The sequence below is a fragment of the Phyllostomus discolor genome, chromosome 1 (genome assembly GCF_004126475.2).
Source record: "Phyllostomus discolor isolate MPI-MPIP mPhyDis1 chromosome 1, mPhyDis1.pri.v3, whole genome shotgun sequence".
Lineage (NCBI taxonomy): Eukaryota > Metazoa > Chordata > Mammalia > Chiroptera > Phyllostomidae > Phyllostomus > Phyllostomus discolor.
The window spans coordinates 183,295,895-183,315,676 of record NC_040903.2 but is presented as its reverse complement, the minus strand read 5'-3'; the positions used below and the strand labels follow the sequence as shown (position 1 = coordinate 183,315,676).

The window sequence follows — 19,782 nt, the reverse complement described above, 5'->3', positions numbered from 1 at the left end:
CACACAATAGAAAGGAAAGGATTCTTCAAAGTAGTTGACCTGGGAATGACGCCCAACATCCCCAAAACTCAGCTCAAGTTTCTTATTTTTTTTTTTCATTTACCAATGGTTTTCCGAAATTTAAATAAGTATGATTCTGTCTACTTTGGGCCATCATATCATTGCTTTCTCAAAGGCAGAGTGGTCCAAAGCCATTGTTGGACAAATACAGAATAATCTGTGCACCATTTGACGACAGTCCATACAAAAGGCACAGTCCAATGTGTGTGTGTGTGTGTATATATATGTATATATATCTCCACAGTATAGACAAATTTAAAAAGCAGATATTCTCAAAAAGACATCTTCATCGGCCATTAAGGGTCTAAGTAGGAAGAGCTACTTTTAATAAGGTCCCCCCAACCCCACGTGCATGCGCAGATGCTCAGGTGAAGGGCACCACCATGTGCGTGCAGGTGTTCAGAAACAAACACGATCCTCTCAGGGATGCGATCTCTTCTCTGACCAGTAAAGACAGTGCATTTCTAGGGAACGTTTCCATGGTTTTTATTCTACTTTTTAAAAAAGAAAAACGGAAATCACAATCTTACATAATTTCTTTCAGATGGATCAACTTCAACAATTTTTCAATGCTTCCTTAAGTTTTTACGCCACACTGGACTCCGACAGGTTTTTGTTTTAAGGTAAACCAGGTTTTCAGTTCCTCCCTGTGGAGAAGTTACTTTCAAGTCAGTGAAAGTTCTTGGCCCGTGATTAAAAGTCTTTGCCAATTAGTACTCAACAACTTCAATTCATTTTTTTCTGGTTCAAGATGAGTAGGAGCCTAATAAGGCTGTGATAAAAGGGCAAAAGGCACTGAGAGCCAAAAGCGGATTAATGAGCTCCTCCATTTATTTGTCTTCCTAACAGCTGAACTGTTACAACTATTGACACTCTTCAAAAGGTTCCGCTCTGAACCCTGTCCAGGCACTGCAGGCTCCAATGGACATCTTCAAATCCAGAGAATGGAGGGGCAAGAGCTTCCCCTGTGTGGTGCCAAAACCAACAAAGCCCCATGGATCAGGTAATGAAACTTCAGCTTTTCCCCCTTTGAGATTTATTTACTGGCAGCTGACAAGGGGCAAATGCAGCTCGAATTGTGCAGTCAAGGCCCTGTCAAGCTTTTAGAGGCACCCTTGTCTTGAAGCACCTTCATGACTGGCATTTCACTCAAAAGCCCTCGGCCCTGGTCCTTAACAGCTTATGACATCACAAAGGACACTCCAGACAGATGCCTACATGGCATCCTGCAGCATTTTAAAAGAGAATTAGTGGTTTTAATTATGGTCGTAGTATGAAAGGGAACCATGCAAGCTCCACAGGAGACCTTTGATCAGACCCTTTTGCTAGTACAATGCCACGGAACTGTGACTATTCCTGGTAAGGGGCCTTTTCTTGCTGAATGACTCACCAGTGATCTTTGAATGCAGACAAGCTTCTAGCCCTCCCTCTTCATTAGTGAGCATTTCTATACAGGGGCCTATATAGTGCTCGGAGTCTAGGAGCTATACAATCGGGGGGGAAAGAATCCCTACAGATTCGGGCCTCTACTTAGGAAGTGCTGAAGGACTCTGAGTGACTTTATTCATTAAAACAGGTTGCTATTAATTAACTGTCATAATAAAATAAAGAACTATTATTTGCATTTCTTACTATGTTCTCTTTAGTAATATGTATAAAAGATGCTTGTAACAGAAATGAATTTATTGAACCACCTCCCCATTTCCCCCCTCAAATCCCTGTTCCCCCCCTTTTTTGCATTTTGGCAGCAGGAGCCTACTAATTATTGGGCCCAGATTTATGAGCCCAAATAGAAGGAAAACACAAATATAAAATTAATTAAGGAACGACAAAATCCTTTTACTTGCCAATCAGTTTATGCAACTGAAAAACGCAACAACGAATTAGCTTTATTTTCAGTGCTTCCAGAGAATTACCTAAGACAATAAAAACACAATTTTCTTCAAAATATCACCCGGTTGGTGTTAGCTTGAAGCATGAGATTATGTAACAATCACAGCTTTAAAAAAAAAAAGAGAGAGAGATTCTAACTTGCAGTATAACAAGATTCACTCTTTTTTAAAAAGTTCACTTTTAGGAAACAGAAAATGTCTTTGGTTTGATATTAATGTTTGAAGAATTTAATCTACAAAACTGATCCCAATAGGCAGGGCCCTTAGAAGATTTACAGTGGATATTGTAAGTATATGAATAGAATCCATTCTCTTTTAAAATCTAATCAAACAAAATTATTAGGTGAAAGACTGTGAAAATAGGAGGAATGTTCAAAAGATTCTCACTGAAATGCTAATTTGGGGACACGGGATAAACAGATTTTGCATAAATAGCACAACTCAGTCACTAAACCCCCACCCCAGAAAGCTACTGCTACACTGTGTTACTTCTATCTGGGAAGTGACTTAGTCTTCAATTTTTTAATCCAGTTTCTTTTCTTGGAGGAAGAAGTTTTGGACCTCGAAATTTTAGAAGCAGGATGACAAACAGGTTCTCCACGTTTTGCTGTCTCAGACATTTTTCATATTTCTCAGACTTTGCAGTTCTTTTCTGAGGTGCTTCAGAGCGACTGAAATATCAGCCAGCTGCGGGTCGCTCGGCACCTTCTGCGTGTACAGACGTAGGTGTCTGATGGTCTCCGACAGCAAGCGCTCGGGGTCCGCGCCTCGGTCCCGCAGGTGCAGCATCCGCTCGCAGGCGATGGCGTAGTTCTTGTGCCAGTTCGCTGGGTGTTCCTTTTGTAAATAGACAATCTCCTTATAAAGCTGGAAGGCAGCAAAAATGTTGGTATTTCATTATTAAACCTGGACTGTTCTTCAAAAATCGGAAAACACAGACAAATTAAAAACACGAGAAAAATAAAAGTCCCAAGCAGCCCATAGCAAACGTCTAATCGTTGCTAGGCCATGCAGAAAATGCGGGGATGCTGCTGTAATTACTGCGGTGGCAGGAGGCGCGTGTGCTTCATCTAAAACTGCTTCTGGGGTTTCTCAGATGGCGCAGAGGGAACCTAGGACACAGTGTGTCAGGACAAAATGCTCTTCCTCCAGAAAGATGTTCTGGGAAAGGGGATTTAGTTCTAATTCATGGAAAGCTATTTACTCAATAGGCAGAAGGTTGAAACTCTAAATTTAGCTGTTGGAGGAAAAAAAAATAGCTTTCTTTAGAAAACTGCATGGAAAAAGAACTTGAAGGAATGGAAATTTAGTCCCTCACGTTCACATGAATTTCTCCCTACATTAAAAACAACAGTAATAATGACAGTAACAGTAAAACTGGAACAAATCCAGCACTGAAAAGGCTGGGCATGATAGAATTTAAGAGACATCCTTAAAGCAAGATATTAAAAATCTTCATAGTCTCCTATAATTACCATTTTGATAGTGAAAACCTTGCCCACATATATTAGGAATTTTATTTCTCAACATCAGAGACAGTATTAATTGGACAGACTTAGAATTTTTGATACAGAATTTTATGGTGGAAAAACATGAAAATTTAACAAAAGTGGACACATATCTGCAGAATGGGAGGCTACGCCTGGTCATTTGGGGGTTTCACAGCCTTCTCGGGGACTGCCGAGTTGGAGCCGGAGCCACGGGCACTTGAGTTTACCCGTGGACTCCATGAGAGCGTGGAACAAGCAAGGATGCTTTCCCTAGGGACAGTGCTTTTTCATTAGAGATGTACTTGTCCTATTATTCAATGGAAAGGGACCCAATATAGTATCTATTTCCCCAACACCTACTCCAGGGCAGACAAATTCGTATCTAACTTTTTAATTTTAAATAGCACCCACATGAAAATGTCTACAATCTTTGTTTGATATGCCATTTTGATATTTAATAATCTTCCTTGTTTAAGCTGCCTTTTAAAGCAATTTTCCCCTAAGTTTCCTTCACTCCACAAGACAGGGAAGTCATCTTGTACTTTCATGAGTACATTTTCATTTTCAAATACACTAAAACCAAGAAGTGAGCCCCCTTTCATTCGCTTGGTAAAATACTGTGTTTCTCTCCCTTTCCCCACAGTCTTTTCCCTCTGCCTGTTGCTTATCTTCCTGGGGCTCCCTGGACAAGGACGGGTGGGACGTGCCCGGTGTGCCGCCCCACACACAGCAGGCACTCAGGGGCCGCTCCTGTTCCTTACTTCCCCACATGTTCGAAATCCTTCTGAGGTTTTGGAGTTCAAAGCCTCGGCCGGCACCTCAGTGAGCATTTCTGTAGTGGCTCCAGAGAATGAGAAGCTCAGTCATGACCCCCTGCTGTGGTCCCCAGATATCAGGATAACCCTACACCCTTTTCTAGGACACTCTGCTACTGATGCATCAACTTACTCTGGATGGTCACATGTGCCATACCTTAAGAAGCCAGTCGTTTCTCCTCACATGGAATGATGTTCCCTCCTGTGTGTGTGTGTGTGTGTGTGTTACTGTTGACAATAGTCTTGGTGGACTGTATTCTCTTTATTGGGGAGATCTTGAATTCCTCAAATGTACTCCTAAAGATCGCAGGGATACTCTGTGCTCCCCCACTACACCTGAACTTAATGTCCCCTGAGCTTAATATTCTGCGTAAGCTACTGAGCAGGATAATGTAAATAATAACAAAAATATATTTTACACCAAACAAGAATGTTTTTGAACAATCAGTACTGGAGGGTGGATTTGTGTCAGTCCATCAAGTATTTGGCCTCATTTGTCTTTCAAACAATGTCACCCATCTGGAGACACACGCTAAGGAGATACCCATGGACTGCTGCGGACTCCTGTTCACACAAAAGAGGAAATCGTATGGGCCCAACAGGACAATAAAGCTACCAATTAGCTTCAGCAGGGGCCTAACAACTGACGGTGAAACAGACTGCTGATGAGAATATGAAACATTAGTAAGTCTCAGATTTCTCCCAACTAAACACTGCTTGTTTTTCACAGACTCACAGGGTACTACTGATGAACAGGATATGATATGACCAGGATATGAGAGGGAATCTATAAAGTTTAAAGCCCACTTTTTTTTTTAAAGAAAACATTGAGGGCTGCAAAGAGTAACTGACTTACAGTTGACAATCAATGGTGGAGTGAGCCTTGAACCTGGGCCACTGACTACCAGCCAGAATTCCAGCATGCTGTCCTCTAAAATCTGTCCCTTGCTGCCCCCAAGGGTTGGGCCTCCCCCACTCTCTCACTACTCTCTGACTAGCTCCTTCTGCTCTTCAAGATGAAACTCCCAAGGCATCTCTGCGGGAAGCCTCCCAGCCCTTCCTCCCCCCTGCCCCTTGCAGGAGGGCGTGCTCCCTGTTCCCACAGTACCTCTGCAAATGTCTCACATCACTCACAAGAGTGGACTTAACTAAGGACTTCATCTCCCAGCTCCCTCTCTAGCTTGCCACCTCCTTGAGAGCAGGGCCCATGCTCTATCGTCCCCGCCACGGTACTTGGTGCAGACTGGCTGCTCAGTAAATGGTCTGTGAGTGGCGACTAAATGAATAAACAGTGGACCAATGGTCACAGAAGTTGGAGGTAAAATTAGTCATACTGACTAGACACCATGCTATTTTGACTTAGCACCAAACAAATGCCCTGGCTGAGCGGGCCCATAGCAGCCTAGACAGGACAGGAGAAATGCCTGGGTTGTTCACATATATATAGCTCCTGGGCTCTGTTCTCAGTGGCCCATGCCAACAGATCTGTTTCCTGTATAGCAGGCTCCAAAACTATCTCTGAAGGTGTCTGAAGAGCCCAGTGCTAAAAATCACAGAAAAGCGGGGACTTGTTAAAATAGTTTGAAAGCAAACCTCTGTTCTGTACTCCCCTTTCCCATCAGAAAGAACTGACTGTGCAAGAGCCTTGGTGTGGCTGTGTCTTAAGGATCATGACTTTTGCAATAGAGGGCAACGTGTCAGAACATCTTTTTTAACTAAAGCCATTATATTAGTTTCCCATTACTGTTGTGACAAATCACCACAAACATAGTGGCATAAAACAATGTAAATTTATTAGTTTATACTTTTGGAAGCGAAAAGTCATGGAATCGAGGGGCTTGTAACACGGGCAGGGCTGTGTTCCTTCTGAAGGCTCTAGAAGCTGTGTCTCTGCCCTCCCCAGCTCCCAGAGGCTGCGTGTGCTCCCTAACCCATGGTCCCCTCCTCCATCATCCAGGCCACGCGCACAGCATCTTCAAATCATTCTCTCTGACCTCTGCCTGGACTGTCCCTTCTCCTTCTCCAGCTCTGACCCCCCCTCCTCCTCCTTTATAAGGATGCTGTGATTACGTGGGCCCGCCGGCATGGGATGCGGGATAGTCTCCCCACCTCAAGACCCTTAATCACACCTGCAAAGCCCCCCTGCCATGCAAGGTCACATATTCACAGGTTCTGGAGGTCAGGGCATGGACGTCTTTAGGGGGACCATTTTTGGCCAACTATAGCCATTTACTTTAGACATACTTGTGATTCATATGAGTATTTTCCCACTTACACCACTTTATAACGCCAAATCCAGGTGGTAACAAGTCAAAGCTCCACTGTGACGCACCCTCTCGCCACCAAGCCACCCCACTCTCCCACCCAATACACTGATACATGTGAAGGTACAACGTACGTCATATGCGTGAGTGTAGAGCTGAGCTTTCACATTTGCAGGCATGTTCACAGTCTCCGCCAGGTTAAAGATGAAGAATGGTGTTTTCATCCTGCAAGGGGGGACTTCATCAAAATCATGTTGTCAGTGGCAAATTCAAAGTTAAATCTGCCAGACTTTTCCTTTGATAAGGAACATATAAAACCCTTTACTGCATTACTTTCACTTTTCTCATATCCATAGACATTTTCTCTGGACCAAGAGCATCCCCTTCTTTCCCTACTGCCAAAACACTGCTTTCACACTGACTGCCAAATGTTTCAGAACAAAGCTTATGTTCATCATCACCATGACACATGATTTTCCCTGCAGATGTGCATTATTGTTCTGCAAGAGCAGCTGGGAACTGGGAGATCCGCCGAGTTTGTCAGCACGTCCCTGAAGGTGCCCATCGTGGCGGCTCATGCCGTGAGCAATCAGCTCCTCAGAGGTGGCTGCACTCTGACCACGTGAACGCAGCCCAGTTGTATTCAGCACACCAGTTACACCAATACCTGCCCAGAGAGCAACCTGCTTTCCTCTTCATGGGATTGCTCCCCAGCCTTCCCACAATCAATCCCATGAAGAACTGTGCGAACACATGGTACATCTTTGTGCAGGTCTTCAAAGCAAGTTTTCGTCTCTATAACTAGGCTGATAACTTGAAATATGCCATTTCTGACATTTTCAAAAACACTGCTGCATAAACTACAGTATGCATATTTTTATAATTGTTATTTTGGAGCTATATTTCTAGACAATTAAAAAAAGCCCTTTTAATACTTATAAGTAAACCCTTTATACACTGTAAGTCAAGTCTCAGTGCAATGCACAGTCCAATGCAATGGCCCAGAGTGGGCTTCCTTCCATTGCTGCAGGAAGTATGTCTTACGTACATGGTACCCCTCCATCTGTATCGTTTATAACTTGTACATTAACATTTAGGGCAAAGTCTGTTAGCATTAGGTGCTTTAAATATTTAAAAAGGACAGAAACCTAGAGAGTCAATAGTATCTCCATGAAGTGTTCAGACAGGAACGACAGAAGAGTACAGCTTCTAGCACATTAATACTCAAGTCTCCTTTAACATGTCTGATCGCTCCCTTAGTCTGTGAGCCGCTCACGGGAAGGAACTTGGTCATGTTCACATGTGCAGTCTCCATGCCTGGCACAATGCCCAGCCTCCAGGAAGTACTCAGTAAGTGCTTAAGTAATCAACTCGCACAGTACACACAGAGACAGGGTAATTATCAACTTCTCCTCAATTACGCTCACTTTGGTTCAGTTGAGGCAGGAGGGGATAGAAGTTATGAGTGTTCCAGAGTTGGACTCCATCCTCGTGGCTATGTGGCCTTGGACTAGTGACCTCTCTGCCTCCAGTGCGGTCTTCAGTAAAGTAGAGGTAATGCTAACTTCTTGATAGGTTGTTGTGAGGATAAAGTGAGCCTATTCATTACAGTGATTAGTGTACTGCCTCAAACAAAATGATTGCCCGTGAATGTTTTTTATTATTACCCACCACCCCTACTCCCGAAATGAAAAGTGCTACAGGCTACTTCTCTGCCCTGTTAGAAACAGATCGAAAACACGAAACGGTAGAGTAGTCACCTTGCTTGCCACATCTCCTCATTGGCCACAGATTCCCAAGACGATGGATCAAACCTGTAGTTATAAGAAAACAGTAACTTTTTTCTGCCAGCTACATTTATTGCTATGGATATGTAATCTTTGTTTTATAATCTTACAAGGCAAATAAAATAGACTGGACCTTGAAGTCCTGATGGAGATCGAAATAAAAACTTTGCTAGACAAGTTGGATTATTACTAATTTGAAGTTTTGGCAAATGCATTCTCAATCTGCATAATGAGCCCCAGTGCCTCATGGGAGCAAACAAAGGACTGGCGAGAAGAGGCTGGAGGCATCTGGGGAGCCAGCTGTTCTAAGAACTGTCAAGCAGGCAGAGGGGCGAGGCTGAGGCCTCGACTGCCCTACAGACGCAGCTAAGAGCCAGCAGGCCAGGAGGCAAGGGGAGAGGCCTGACCAGGGGGTGCTCCTGGCGTTGCCAAGGCATTGCTGGAGCAGGATGCTCCTCAAAGGATGCTGGCTAAACCATTCGTTAATTTTTTTCCTTCTCTTAATTAAAATTTCTCTTATGCATCTATTCTGACTGAACAAAGATAACGAGCTGCGTTGTGTACTTGTGCTGTCATCAGCTCTTTACAGAATAGGCTGTTCTCTAACCTCTGACGGTGGTCTCAGAGTGCCCTGTGCAGACAGACCTACTTATCCATCTCCGGCTGGCGCACAGCAATGGGTCCATTTGTTCAATTATATTAACTCTTTATAGCATTTTTTCATAGGATCATGTCTGTTGCCCATGAATTAGAAGCAATAATTATCTAATCTTTAAATAATTCACATTTTTAAACATTGGCAGTGGAGGCACCTTTCTTTAGACGGAACTCATTTTCCACGTGAGAGAAAGTTCCTTCAAGCAAGATGACTAATCAGGCCCAAACAACACAACCAGGCTGATGATAAACTATTGTGAAGAAAAAGCTCCTCAAGTCCCAGTCCTCCCTATAGAGAAGTTATCTACCACTCTTTTAAGAAAGAAAAATATGACAGGTGCATGACATGGAGATTATCATGGGCAACAGAGTGGCTTTTAAAGCTCTGCTGCTGTTAATGAATCTCTTCCACCTGAAGGGCACGAGACACAGGCTGGCGGACAACACGCACTACAAGACTTGGAAGTGGGAGTCCCATGGTCCAACTCTTTGTGCGCTCAGCCACAGCCTCCCTGCCCTCCCGTCGCCACTGCCCTTCAACCCGAGGACAGGAAATGCCCGTTCTCCTTCTCTGTTGTGATACTCTGTGGGCAGCAAATGACAATATCAATAACAAAAATATCCAAAAAATGTAAAGGCATCTCAAAATTTAGTGTTTTTTAGGCACACAAATTGTCACATACTGGTGAAAAATATAATTGTTATTCATACCGTCCATATTCTTCAGTCCAGTTATAGATATTTCTTGTAAGTTTAATCCATTCCTCAGGGTTGAATACAATCTCTGAAGAAACTAATTTGTCACAAGAACCCCACGGCCAAAGTGAATAGCTCTTTTTCCAGGTTGGGTCACCTTCATGAATTCCTATGCAAGCAAATGTTTCTTTCCTATTGAAAACAGAAAAAAGAGATGTATTTTCACCTTACAGTTCTAAATGTTAAATAAATGTAACTCATGAAGGTCACTTTTGACTCTTTAAACCTATTCACCAATAGGCCATTTGCAAACATTTTGGTCTATTTAAATCTTTCTGGAATAGACTGTTTGAAGTTAGTGTGAAAAAGCTGTTTGGGGGACTGGGCAGAAGTATACAGACATAAATGATAAAACCTATCTGTTTGTAACATTATAAGAAATCACCTGTGGGGCAGTAACATTCATACCATCAGAATCCCAAACCAAGAGAAAAAATTGTAGAGCAGGAAAAATGTTATTTTTGGAACAGACACACCTTACAGATTCAAGAAACTCAGTGAACCCCAAACAAGTTAAACTCAAAGAAATCCATGCCCGTACACACTGTCATCCAACTTCTGAAATCTAAAGGTAAATCATCCTGAAAACAGCCAGAGAAAACCCACACATTTTATACACAGATACAATGATTTGAATGACTCTGAATTTCTCAACAGAAACCATGCAGGTCAAAAGTATGTCAAATAACATTTTTCAAGTGCTGGGGGAAAAGAAAAGAATTATCAACCTGTTATTCCACATCTAGGAATGAAGGTGAAATACATTTTCAGATAAAGGAAAACTAAGAACATTCACTGCCGATAGTCTTGCTCTAAAAGAAACACTAAGGGAATATCTTCAGATGGAAGGGGAATGATACAAGAGGGAAACTTGGAACATCAGGATTGAAGGGAGAGCAACAGATCTGGCAAATACCTGGATTAATATTGTAGATTATTTTTTATCTGAAGTTTCATGAATACATGCATGGCAGTTGAAAATAAACACAATCGCGTCTGATGCAACACATATGACGACACAATCGAAGGGGATGGTGAACGGGACACAGGGCGGCGGGCTTTCTGCATCCCACCCGCAGCACTGAAGCATCAACCCTAAACAGGCTGTGAAAAGTCAAGTATGTGCACTGAAATCCCAAGAGCAACCACTAAAAATAATTTACCAAGAAACATAGTAAAAATCCCAATAAATAATTTAAGATGGAATGCTAAAACAAAATCAAATTATCTAAAAGAAGGCAGGAAAGGGGAGACAGTGGAATAAAAATAGAGGGAAAAAACAATAAGCAAATAATAAATGGAAAACATACATCTGAAAAAATTAATATTTATGTTAAATGTAAATGGTCTAAGTATACCAATAAAAAGTAGACACTGTCAGAATGGATAATAAAACCAGACCCCAAGTGTATGATATCAGTAAGAACCCACTTTAAATATGACATAGGTGGTTAAAAGCAAGAGGACAAAGAAAGATACAAGATGAAAACACTAATCAAATTAAAAGCAAGCAAGAACCCCAGAAGGATTAAAAAAAAATAAATACAGAGAAAGGCACAAAAGCAATTCAATGAGGAAAAGATAATGCTTTCAACAAATATTAGGACAATTTGACATTCATATGCAAAAAAAAAGCCCCTTGTCCTAACCCCTGTCTCATTACAAAAATTAATTCAAAATGAATCATTGGTCTGAAATCTAAAACACGAAACTATAAAACTCATAGAAAAAAACATGAGGAAATCTTTGTAACCTGGCATTAGACAAAGAATATCTAAGATATAATAAGAAAAAGTATGATTCATATGAGAAAAAATGATAATTGGAATTCATCTAAATAAAAAAATCTTTGACCTTCAAAATGCATTTTGAAAATAATAACATGGCAAGCTATAAACTGGGAAAAATATTTATAAATAATATATTGGCCAATGGATTTGTATTTAGAATATTTAAAGAACTCTTAAAGCTCAATGGTAAAAAACAAACAATCCAATAACCCTACTCTAAGGTATGAAAACATATTCACGCAAACCCATACATAAATGTTCACAGCAGCTCTATTCACAAATGCCCCAAATTGGGAACAACCCAAATGTCCTTAAGAGATGAAGGATACATAAATGGTAGTACAGCCACACAATGGAATACTACTCAACAGTGAAAAGGAATAAACTATTGGTACACACAAAAACTTAGATGGATCTTGAGGCATTATGCTAAGTGAAATATGCCAGTTGTCAAAAGGTTACCATATTTTTTAGACTCAAGATGCACCTAGGTTTTAGAGGAGGAAACCATAGGAAAAAAAATTTTGAAGCAAAAAATGTGGTAAAATATTTAATAACATAAATAACATAACATTTCACCAATGTAAATGTAAACAGAACTCAACAGCAGCATTGTGAACCATCATTCCTCCCAAACTTGGGGGAAAGAAAAAGAATGTGTCTTATAGTATATGAGTACATTTATGTGATGTTCTGGAAAAGGAGAAACCACAGCGTCGGAGAACAGGTCAGTGGCTGCAGGGGTTAGGGCTTCGGGGACAGCAGGACTGCACGGGAACAGCACGTGGAAGTTTCCAGGGGCATGGGTCTGCTCTGTGTCCTGACTGTTGCCAGGGTTACACAAATGTATACACATGTTAAATTCATAGACCCGTACACCAAAAAATGGGTGAATTTTTGCACATTAAAAAACAAAATAATAGGTGTTCAATAAATATTAACTTTCTTCTTTTTAAAAAGTACCAATTCAGAAAGCTTTCATTTAATGCCAATAGTCCAATGCTTCAGGGGGAAAAAAAATCTGTATTCGGTGTCTTTCATTTGTTCATGTCTTCTGACTTAAACTTTTACTTCTGAGAATTTACCTTAATAATTCAAATTTCCACTTCCTCCACAAGAAAACTATATACACAAAGGCATTTGTTGTAGCCTATAATCTTATGATGGGCAAAATTAAGATATCATATTAACTACCTACAAATAACTCAATTCACATATTATTAAATAATAGCACATGTACCCACTAAAAACATTTTAAATGATTTGTAAAAAGGTTAAGAAAATAGTTTTGTAATATTCAATGCAAAAATAGAATTCTTCCATATTGTGATTTCAACTTTGTAAAAAATATGCTTTTTTTATGTACTTGTTATTTCTGAGTGATAGAATCATACTTTTTCTAGTTAAAAATAATTTACTATTCTACAATAAATACATACTACATTTTAAACTAAAGACTTTATTTTAAAAACTGATATCATCCTCTTCATACCTGTCGGAATGGCCATCATAAACAAATCAACAAATAAATCAACAAACAAATGCTGGCGAGGTTGTAGAGAAAAGGGAACCCTAGTACACTGGTGGTGGGATTGCAGACCGATGCAGCCACTGTGGAAAACAGTATGGAGTTTCCTCAAGAAATTAAAAATGGAACTGCCTTTTGACCTGGCAATTCCACTGCTGGGATTATATCCTAAGAACCCTGAAACACCAATTCAAAAGAACCTATGCACCCTAATGTTCATAGCAGTGCTATTTACAATAGTCCAGTGCTAGAAACAACCTAAGTGCCCATCAGTAAATGAATGGATCAAAAAACTATGGTACATTTACACAATGGAGCACTATGCAGCAGAAAGAAAGAAGGGACACGTTCCCTTCACAGCAGCATGGATGGAACTGGAGGGTATTATGCTAAGTGAAATAAGCCAGGTGGTGAAAGACAAATACCATATGGTCTCACCTTTAACTGGAACCTAATCAACAAAGCAAATAAGTGAGCAAAATAGAACTGAAGACATGGAAGCAAAGAACAAACTGCAGTAACAAGAGGGAAGGGGAGGGGGACAATGGGGGAAAGAAGGGGAAAAGTCAGGTCAAGGAACATGTATAAAGGACCCATGGACAAAGACAACGAGGGTGGGAGGTTGGGGGGTAGGTAGGGCATGGGAGAGAATGGGGGAAAAGTGAGGACAACTGTAACCGAATAACAAAAAAATTTTAAAAATACAAACCTATACCAATAAACAATATTTATCCTGTGGCCTTGCTTAGTCAAAAATATTAACAAAAATTTATGGGCCAGAATGTTCATCACTATGCTATATTACAATAGAAAAGATCTAGAAACAATAACAATATCCAACAATAAAATACTTGTTAAGTTATCATGAGTCTACTGGAGAATATTATACAGCCCAAAAAGATGTTAAGGAAGACTTTTTATTGAGTGCACAGGAAAATGCTCATAATAAGATATTTGGTGAAGAAATAATTGACAGGAAACTGAGTATTATTCCAGTAATGTAAAATATACTTTGCAAGTGTATATATGTGTATATATAAAGAAACAATTTCTGTTAAAAATAAATAGAATCCCAAAAAGTTTCCTAAAGTGTCAACAGTGGTTGTCCTCAAAAGACAGATGATAATGATGTTTTTTATACTTGTCTGTATCATCCTAGGGTTTTCACAAGGAGGGTGAGATATTTATTTCCGTAGGAGGAAGTGTGGGGAAATGCCTCCTCCGTGCCTACAGAACAAATCCCCCCATGCCCTGGGGCCCACCATCCCGCCACACTCACCCCCTCACCTCGCAGCCTGCTAAGCCCTGAGCTGTAAGCACACTGGGCCATCCCAAGTTTCCCTGGAGCCCAGCACATCCTCTCCATGACTTCACACATGCAATTCCCTTAAATCAGCCTTCTCCCAGCCACTTGAAAAATGCTACTTAGTCTTTAGGTCTCCAACATTTTGTACGTGCTAACATCATCACACTTAACAGATGATACTATAATTTATCTGTTTCATAGTGAAGATAACACCTGAAAGCGTATTTAAAAGGAGTAATAGCAGGGATCATGTCTATGCAACTGTGGCTAGTATAGTTGTCTGGATACTTTGGACACCCAATACTTATTAAATACAGTGAATGCCCCAAGGCAGAATTAATTGCTTCCCCAACCATGCTCACAGAACACTTGGATAATACTGTCAGTTAAATCCTCCATTCAGCAGACACATGCTGAACACTTACTGTATCTCACACTGTACAAGGCTTTGCTAGTATAGAGCTTATCTCATCATATCATGGCCAGCTGTATTCATATCTGTGCATACATACAACTGGATTGTGGTCCACTTAGATTTGGAACTGACTCTCATTATATTGCCGGGGCCTGATATAAGCTGGAACATGGTAGAGTCAATAAATTTTTGTGAGGCTGAATTAAACACAATTAACACACACATACACACAAATGCCTATTTGGGGATGTTATGGTTCTTGGCATTTTATTCCAATACAGGACAATTATGTGCTATTCTCACAGCACATTTATACCCATTGCCTTCATATTACTTCCTAAGCCACAGTAAACTTCAGACTCTGAACACCAAAGCTATATTATTATGTTCTTAGTAAGGGATAATTTAACTTTGCAATTCATAAAAAATTTCTGAAGTCCCCTTTATAAGATAATAGAAATTATGAGATAAGTTTTTCTTCTTCACACTCTGGACAATCCCAAGCATTTCATGGACAGGAGACATGTTCAACACTATACTATTGAAGGAGTTACTTGTTCTTGATCTTAACTATGAATAATTTAAGTTCTTAAGCATAGAATTCACAACTCTCACATGTTATCTCTCAGCCAATATAACTGTAGGTGTTTTTCTTATTTATAAAAATGCCTTATCCTTTATTTTAAAAATCCTTAAGCTATTTTTATGTAGTGATTCTTCCCGGAAAACATTTCCTTTAAAGGGGGCATAGTGTGGATCAGGGGAACTAGAATTGCTTGCAATCTACCTGCAATGACTTCAAGTAGGCAGGCACATCTCCAATTTCTCTGAATTGTACTAAGATCTTATTTGCTATTCTTGCTAATCTGTCTTTATTTTTCCTTTACCCAGAACAATAACATTTATTTCTGCCTGGCCTTATTTATGCACAGATATTCAATTTAATTACAAAGATAATCTCACCGGTGACAGGAAAATAGGTGTAGAAAATTGGTCTTTTGGATGAAGCATAGCTGCCACATAAACAATTTTAGAACAGCTTAAGATTTTAGAAAAGCTATTATATAAAAAGAATGCTTACTGTTTATTTGTTTCAAGAAAATGATAAAGATTAAATGTGACCATTCCACTAGGTAATATTCCTTCCATAGGATTCCACCGGTTCCCAGGAAAGTTGACACCGGGTAAATGCTTTGCCATCTTGGGTAAATACCACTCATAAGTCATCATCTGCCAGAAAAATAACATATGATATTATGCTTCTATTATACTTCTTTAAAGAAAATCAAATTCCACAAGTACAACAAAAAAAGTTCTAAAATGTAGATATAGGCTCATCAAGGTGTGTGGCACTGATCACTCTTGTGATGGCTTAAACCTTAGATTTCATGTCTTAAGTCATGACTGTCATTGGTAAGGTCAGCATCTAGTTTCATTCTGACTCCATGCATTTCACAGATTATCCAGAATGACCTTCCCCATTCTCAGACCTAGAGAATGTGTATGCAACTTTCAAAACCAACTTAAATATCACTTCTTCTACGATGCCCTCCCCAGCTTCCACAGCAGGATGGTATGCTCCTGGAGCACTTGTGCCTCCTCTACTACAGCTCCTCGCCTATTTCTGGCTACACTGTGAACTCCTAGAGGGAAGGGACTGCTTCTTCTCATCTTTGTGCCCCTGCACCTAGCACACTGCCTGGCATAGAACAGTTCTCAAATTATGTTTGCTGAAGTTGAAATGTCTTTGATGGTAAGACTAGACAACCTAGGCAAAATGAAGATGTGTCATTACTCCATTCTTTCATTCATTCAAAAGACAGGAATGCTCACCTCATGAAGGAGATGCAATCCCTGCCCTGCAGACGCTCAATCATATGATAATCTAGGCTTCAAAGATAAAAAACCTTTTTGGCTAAATTATCTGAGTCTATTAGTATCTCCAAATTAATTACATATCCTGACATTTAAAGTAAATCATTAATATCAGAAAAAGTCATTTTCTTAGTTCTATAGTTACCTGCAGAAAAGCGGCCCCAGACTCTGTCACCACTGAACTGCTTAGAGTATCCCACTGCCAACCACCTCCAGACTCCTTGTTAGTTGAGATTAAAAAACTCCATCGTCTAAGCTATTCTTAATCAGGTATTTTGTTTCTTGCGTTCACAAGCATTCTATCTATATGGTGATCATTTCAATTTTATAAATAAGAATGCAGAGGCTCTGAGAGGACAAACCTTAGCTCCCTGTCACAGAGTCAGGAAGTGACAGCCTGAGGACTTGAATTTGGGTCTAATTAACACTGAAATCTATGCGGGAGCTGCGGTGGAGATGGCAGAGGGCATGGGGGGGGGGGAATAAACAGTGATGGAAAAAGTACAATAAAAATATACAAAAAAACCCCAAACATTGAAATCTATGCCTTTCAACTATAGTAGCTGCCATCCCAAACAGTATTTAAAAACATACTGTGATACCATATTATCAACAAATGACCTAGCTTTTGTCAGAAACTAGCCTGCAGATCCAATTAATAGGTATACTAGATATAAATGTAAACTACTTATAAAAATGTGTCATTTGTAAATTTCCCTAGATTTGCACATGTGTTTATAAAGTTTTATCCAAAAAGTTTTAGCTGTTTATTAATTCAACAAAAATCTATTAAATAAGTATTGTGCCTTATGATTTACTCAACCAAACTAATCATAGTATTTTTTTAAGATTAAAAATTTCTCTTTTCCTGGGGACTGCTCTAAAAACAACTGAGCATCAAAAAAACAAATAATCCAATTACAAAATGGGCAAAGGACCTGAACAGACACTTCTCCAAACAGGACGCACCAATAGACATATGAAAAGATGCTCAACGTCACTAATCATCAGAGAAATGCACATTAAAACAACAATGAAATATCACCTCACACCTGTCAGAATGGCTGTCATTAATAAATCAACAAACCACAGGTGCTGGTGAGGAGGTGCAGAATGGGGAACCCTTTTGCATTGCTGGTGGGAATATGACCCAGTGAAACCACTGTAGAAAGCACTATGGAGGTACCTCAAAAAATTAAAATGAAACTGTCTTTTGTCCCAGTGATTCCACTTCTGGGAGTATATCCAAACAAACCCAAAACACTAATTCCAAAGAACATAAGCACCCCTATGTTCACTGTAGTGTTATTCATTAATCACCAAGATATGGGAGCAGCCCATGTCTATCAGTAGATGAGTGGATAAAACAATTATGGGACATTTACACATGGAATACTACTCAGCCATAAAAACAAAGAAAATTTTACCCTTTGCAACAGCATGAATGGACCTAGAGAACATGATGCTACACGAACAAGCCAGTCAGAGAAAGACAAATAACATATGATTTCACTCATGTGTGGAATCTAATGAAAAAACTGAAATAACAAGGAAAATGGGGACAGACTCATAGATGGAGAGCAGGATGACAGCTACTGTGGTGGGGAAGTTGGTGGGGAGGGACCGAGGGGAAAGGAAAAAGGACTCATGGACACGGACAACAGTGTGGTGACTGCTGCGGGGAGGAGGGTATAACAGAGTTAAATGGTAATGGAAAAATAAAATTAAAAATTTTTAAAAATCAGATTTGTTCCCTTTTAAGTATTTATGGTTTAATAATAAATCTTATAATTTAAATATAATCAGTTCCAGAAGATTGTTTTAATAAACTTCAAAATTTTCACAAGCCTCTCCAACAATATTTTTTCCATAAGACAACAAAGTTAACACAAAAATTCTATAGCAGACTTGTGGTTAATAATTGCTATTTTGAGCAAAATGTTTACTTACCTGCAGTCTGACTTATTTTATATTCAACCTAATTTATTTTAATCCTTGGACCAGTGGGCAATGTTAATTTGAATGTAACAAAACCGTTTAAACATATTTTCATGGTTTGTCATGCGAACTAGGGACCTAGGATATTATTCGAATCTAACATGAAACACATTCTTAAAACATTCAATTTAAATAATGGTAAGATAACTCATATGACTTATATCATTAGTTAAAATAAGCAAAAAAATGTAATATATATTCTACCTAAGAGTGATTATGGTAACTGTATCCATACACTATTAAAAAGTTTTTAAAACAAATTTTTGAATGATTATAATTCCTATATTCTAGATATTAATAGGTTTTTCATATACTTACTTCCTGATCCACTAGTGAAATGTCTGGCCTCAGTCCCTCACAATAATGCATGTAACGGAGAGAATTTCCTGGCAAATCTCCTCTGAGTAAGATAATTGCATCAGGAGGCATAGAGGCTAGAAGGTTCTTTGCAAATTTATCAATCACATAGTTGGTCTTTTGGTCACAAATGCTAAATAAGAAGATGAAAAACACATTAAAATAGCAACACATTGCTTCAGTTTTAATACGACAGGGCTTATTTTCTGCCCCATTCCTTTCCCATCATACAATCTATATTTACTGCTTCAAAGTATTCAACTTTATATTTTCTAAGAACATGCTTATATTTGAAAAGTGAACACTATCATGTGGGAAAAAAGGAGCTAATTGTGCAATTAAAAAATGTATTGTTTCACTTCTAGAATTTATAATTATTTCCATCAAAAGAAAATCATTTAGTGCTCAAGAACTTTATTTTCCTAAAAGTATATCCAATTCACTAAAAAGAAGTAAGGTTTCTGATTCCACTTAGAATTTAAGGTAATTTCATGTTAATTCCCTTTAGGAAGATTCGGAAATGCAAAAAGAGCCCTGGCCAGTGTGGCTCAGTAGATCGAGCACCCGCCTGTGAACTGAAAGGTTGCTAGTTTGCTTCCCAGTCAGGGCATGCGCCTGGGTTGCAGGCCAGGTCCCCAGTTGAGCGTGTGTGAGAGTCAACCAGTTGATCGATGTTTCTCTTGCACATCAGTGTTTCTTGCCCTCTCTTTCTCCCTCCCTTCCACTCTCTCTAAAAGTAAATAAATATAATCTTAAAAAAAAGAGAAAGAAATTTGCCCATTTCTGGAAAAC

The 19,782-nt window shown here is 39.5% G+C and overlaps 1 protein-coding gene across 3 annotated transcripts in view; it reads right to left on the bottom strand.

Moving 5' to 3' along the window:
• Positions 1 to 365: 365 nt before the first annotated feature.
• The window catches only part of TMEM260 (transmembrane protein 260), a 58,344-nt gene continuing 38,927 nt past the window's right edge, over positions 366 to 19,782 (bottom strand). Inside the window, exons 11-16 of one of the 3 annotated variants that reach the window (XM_036010310.1) lie at positions 18,952 to 19,123; positions 15,842 to 15,990; positions 9,677 to 9,853; positions 8,282 to 8,335; positions 6,656 to 6,746; positions 366 to 2,819 (exon numbers count right to left, since the gene is read on the bottom strand). In XM_036010310.1, coding sequence (XP_035866203.1) covers positions 2,565 to 2,819; positions 6,656 to 6,746; positions 8,282 to 8,335; positions 9,677 to 9,853; positions 15,842 to 15,990; positions 18,952 to 19,123 — 898 coding nt within the window. In that variant the 3' untranslated portion in view covers positions 366 to 2,564. The remainder of the gene's footprint in view (positions 2,820 to 6,655; positions 6,747 to 8,281; positions 8,336 to 9,676; positions 9,854 to 15,841; positions 15,991 to 18,951; positions 19,124 to 19,782) is intronic. The other 2 variants (XM_028505809.2, XM_036010321.1) reach the window with 2 other exon arrangements.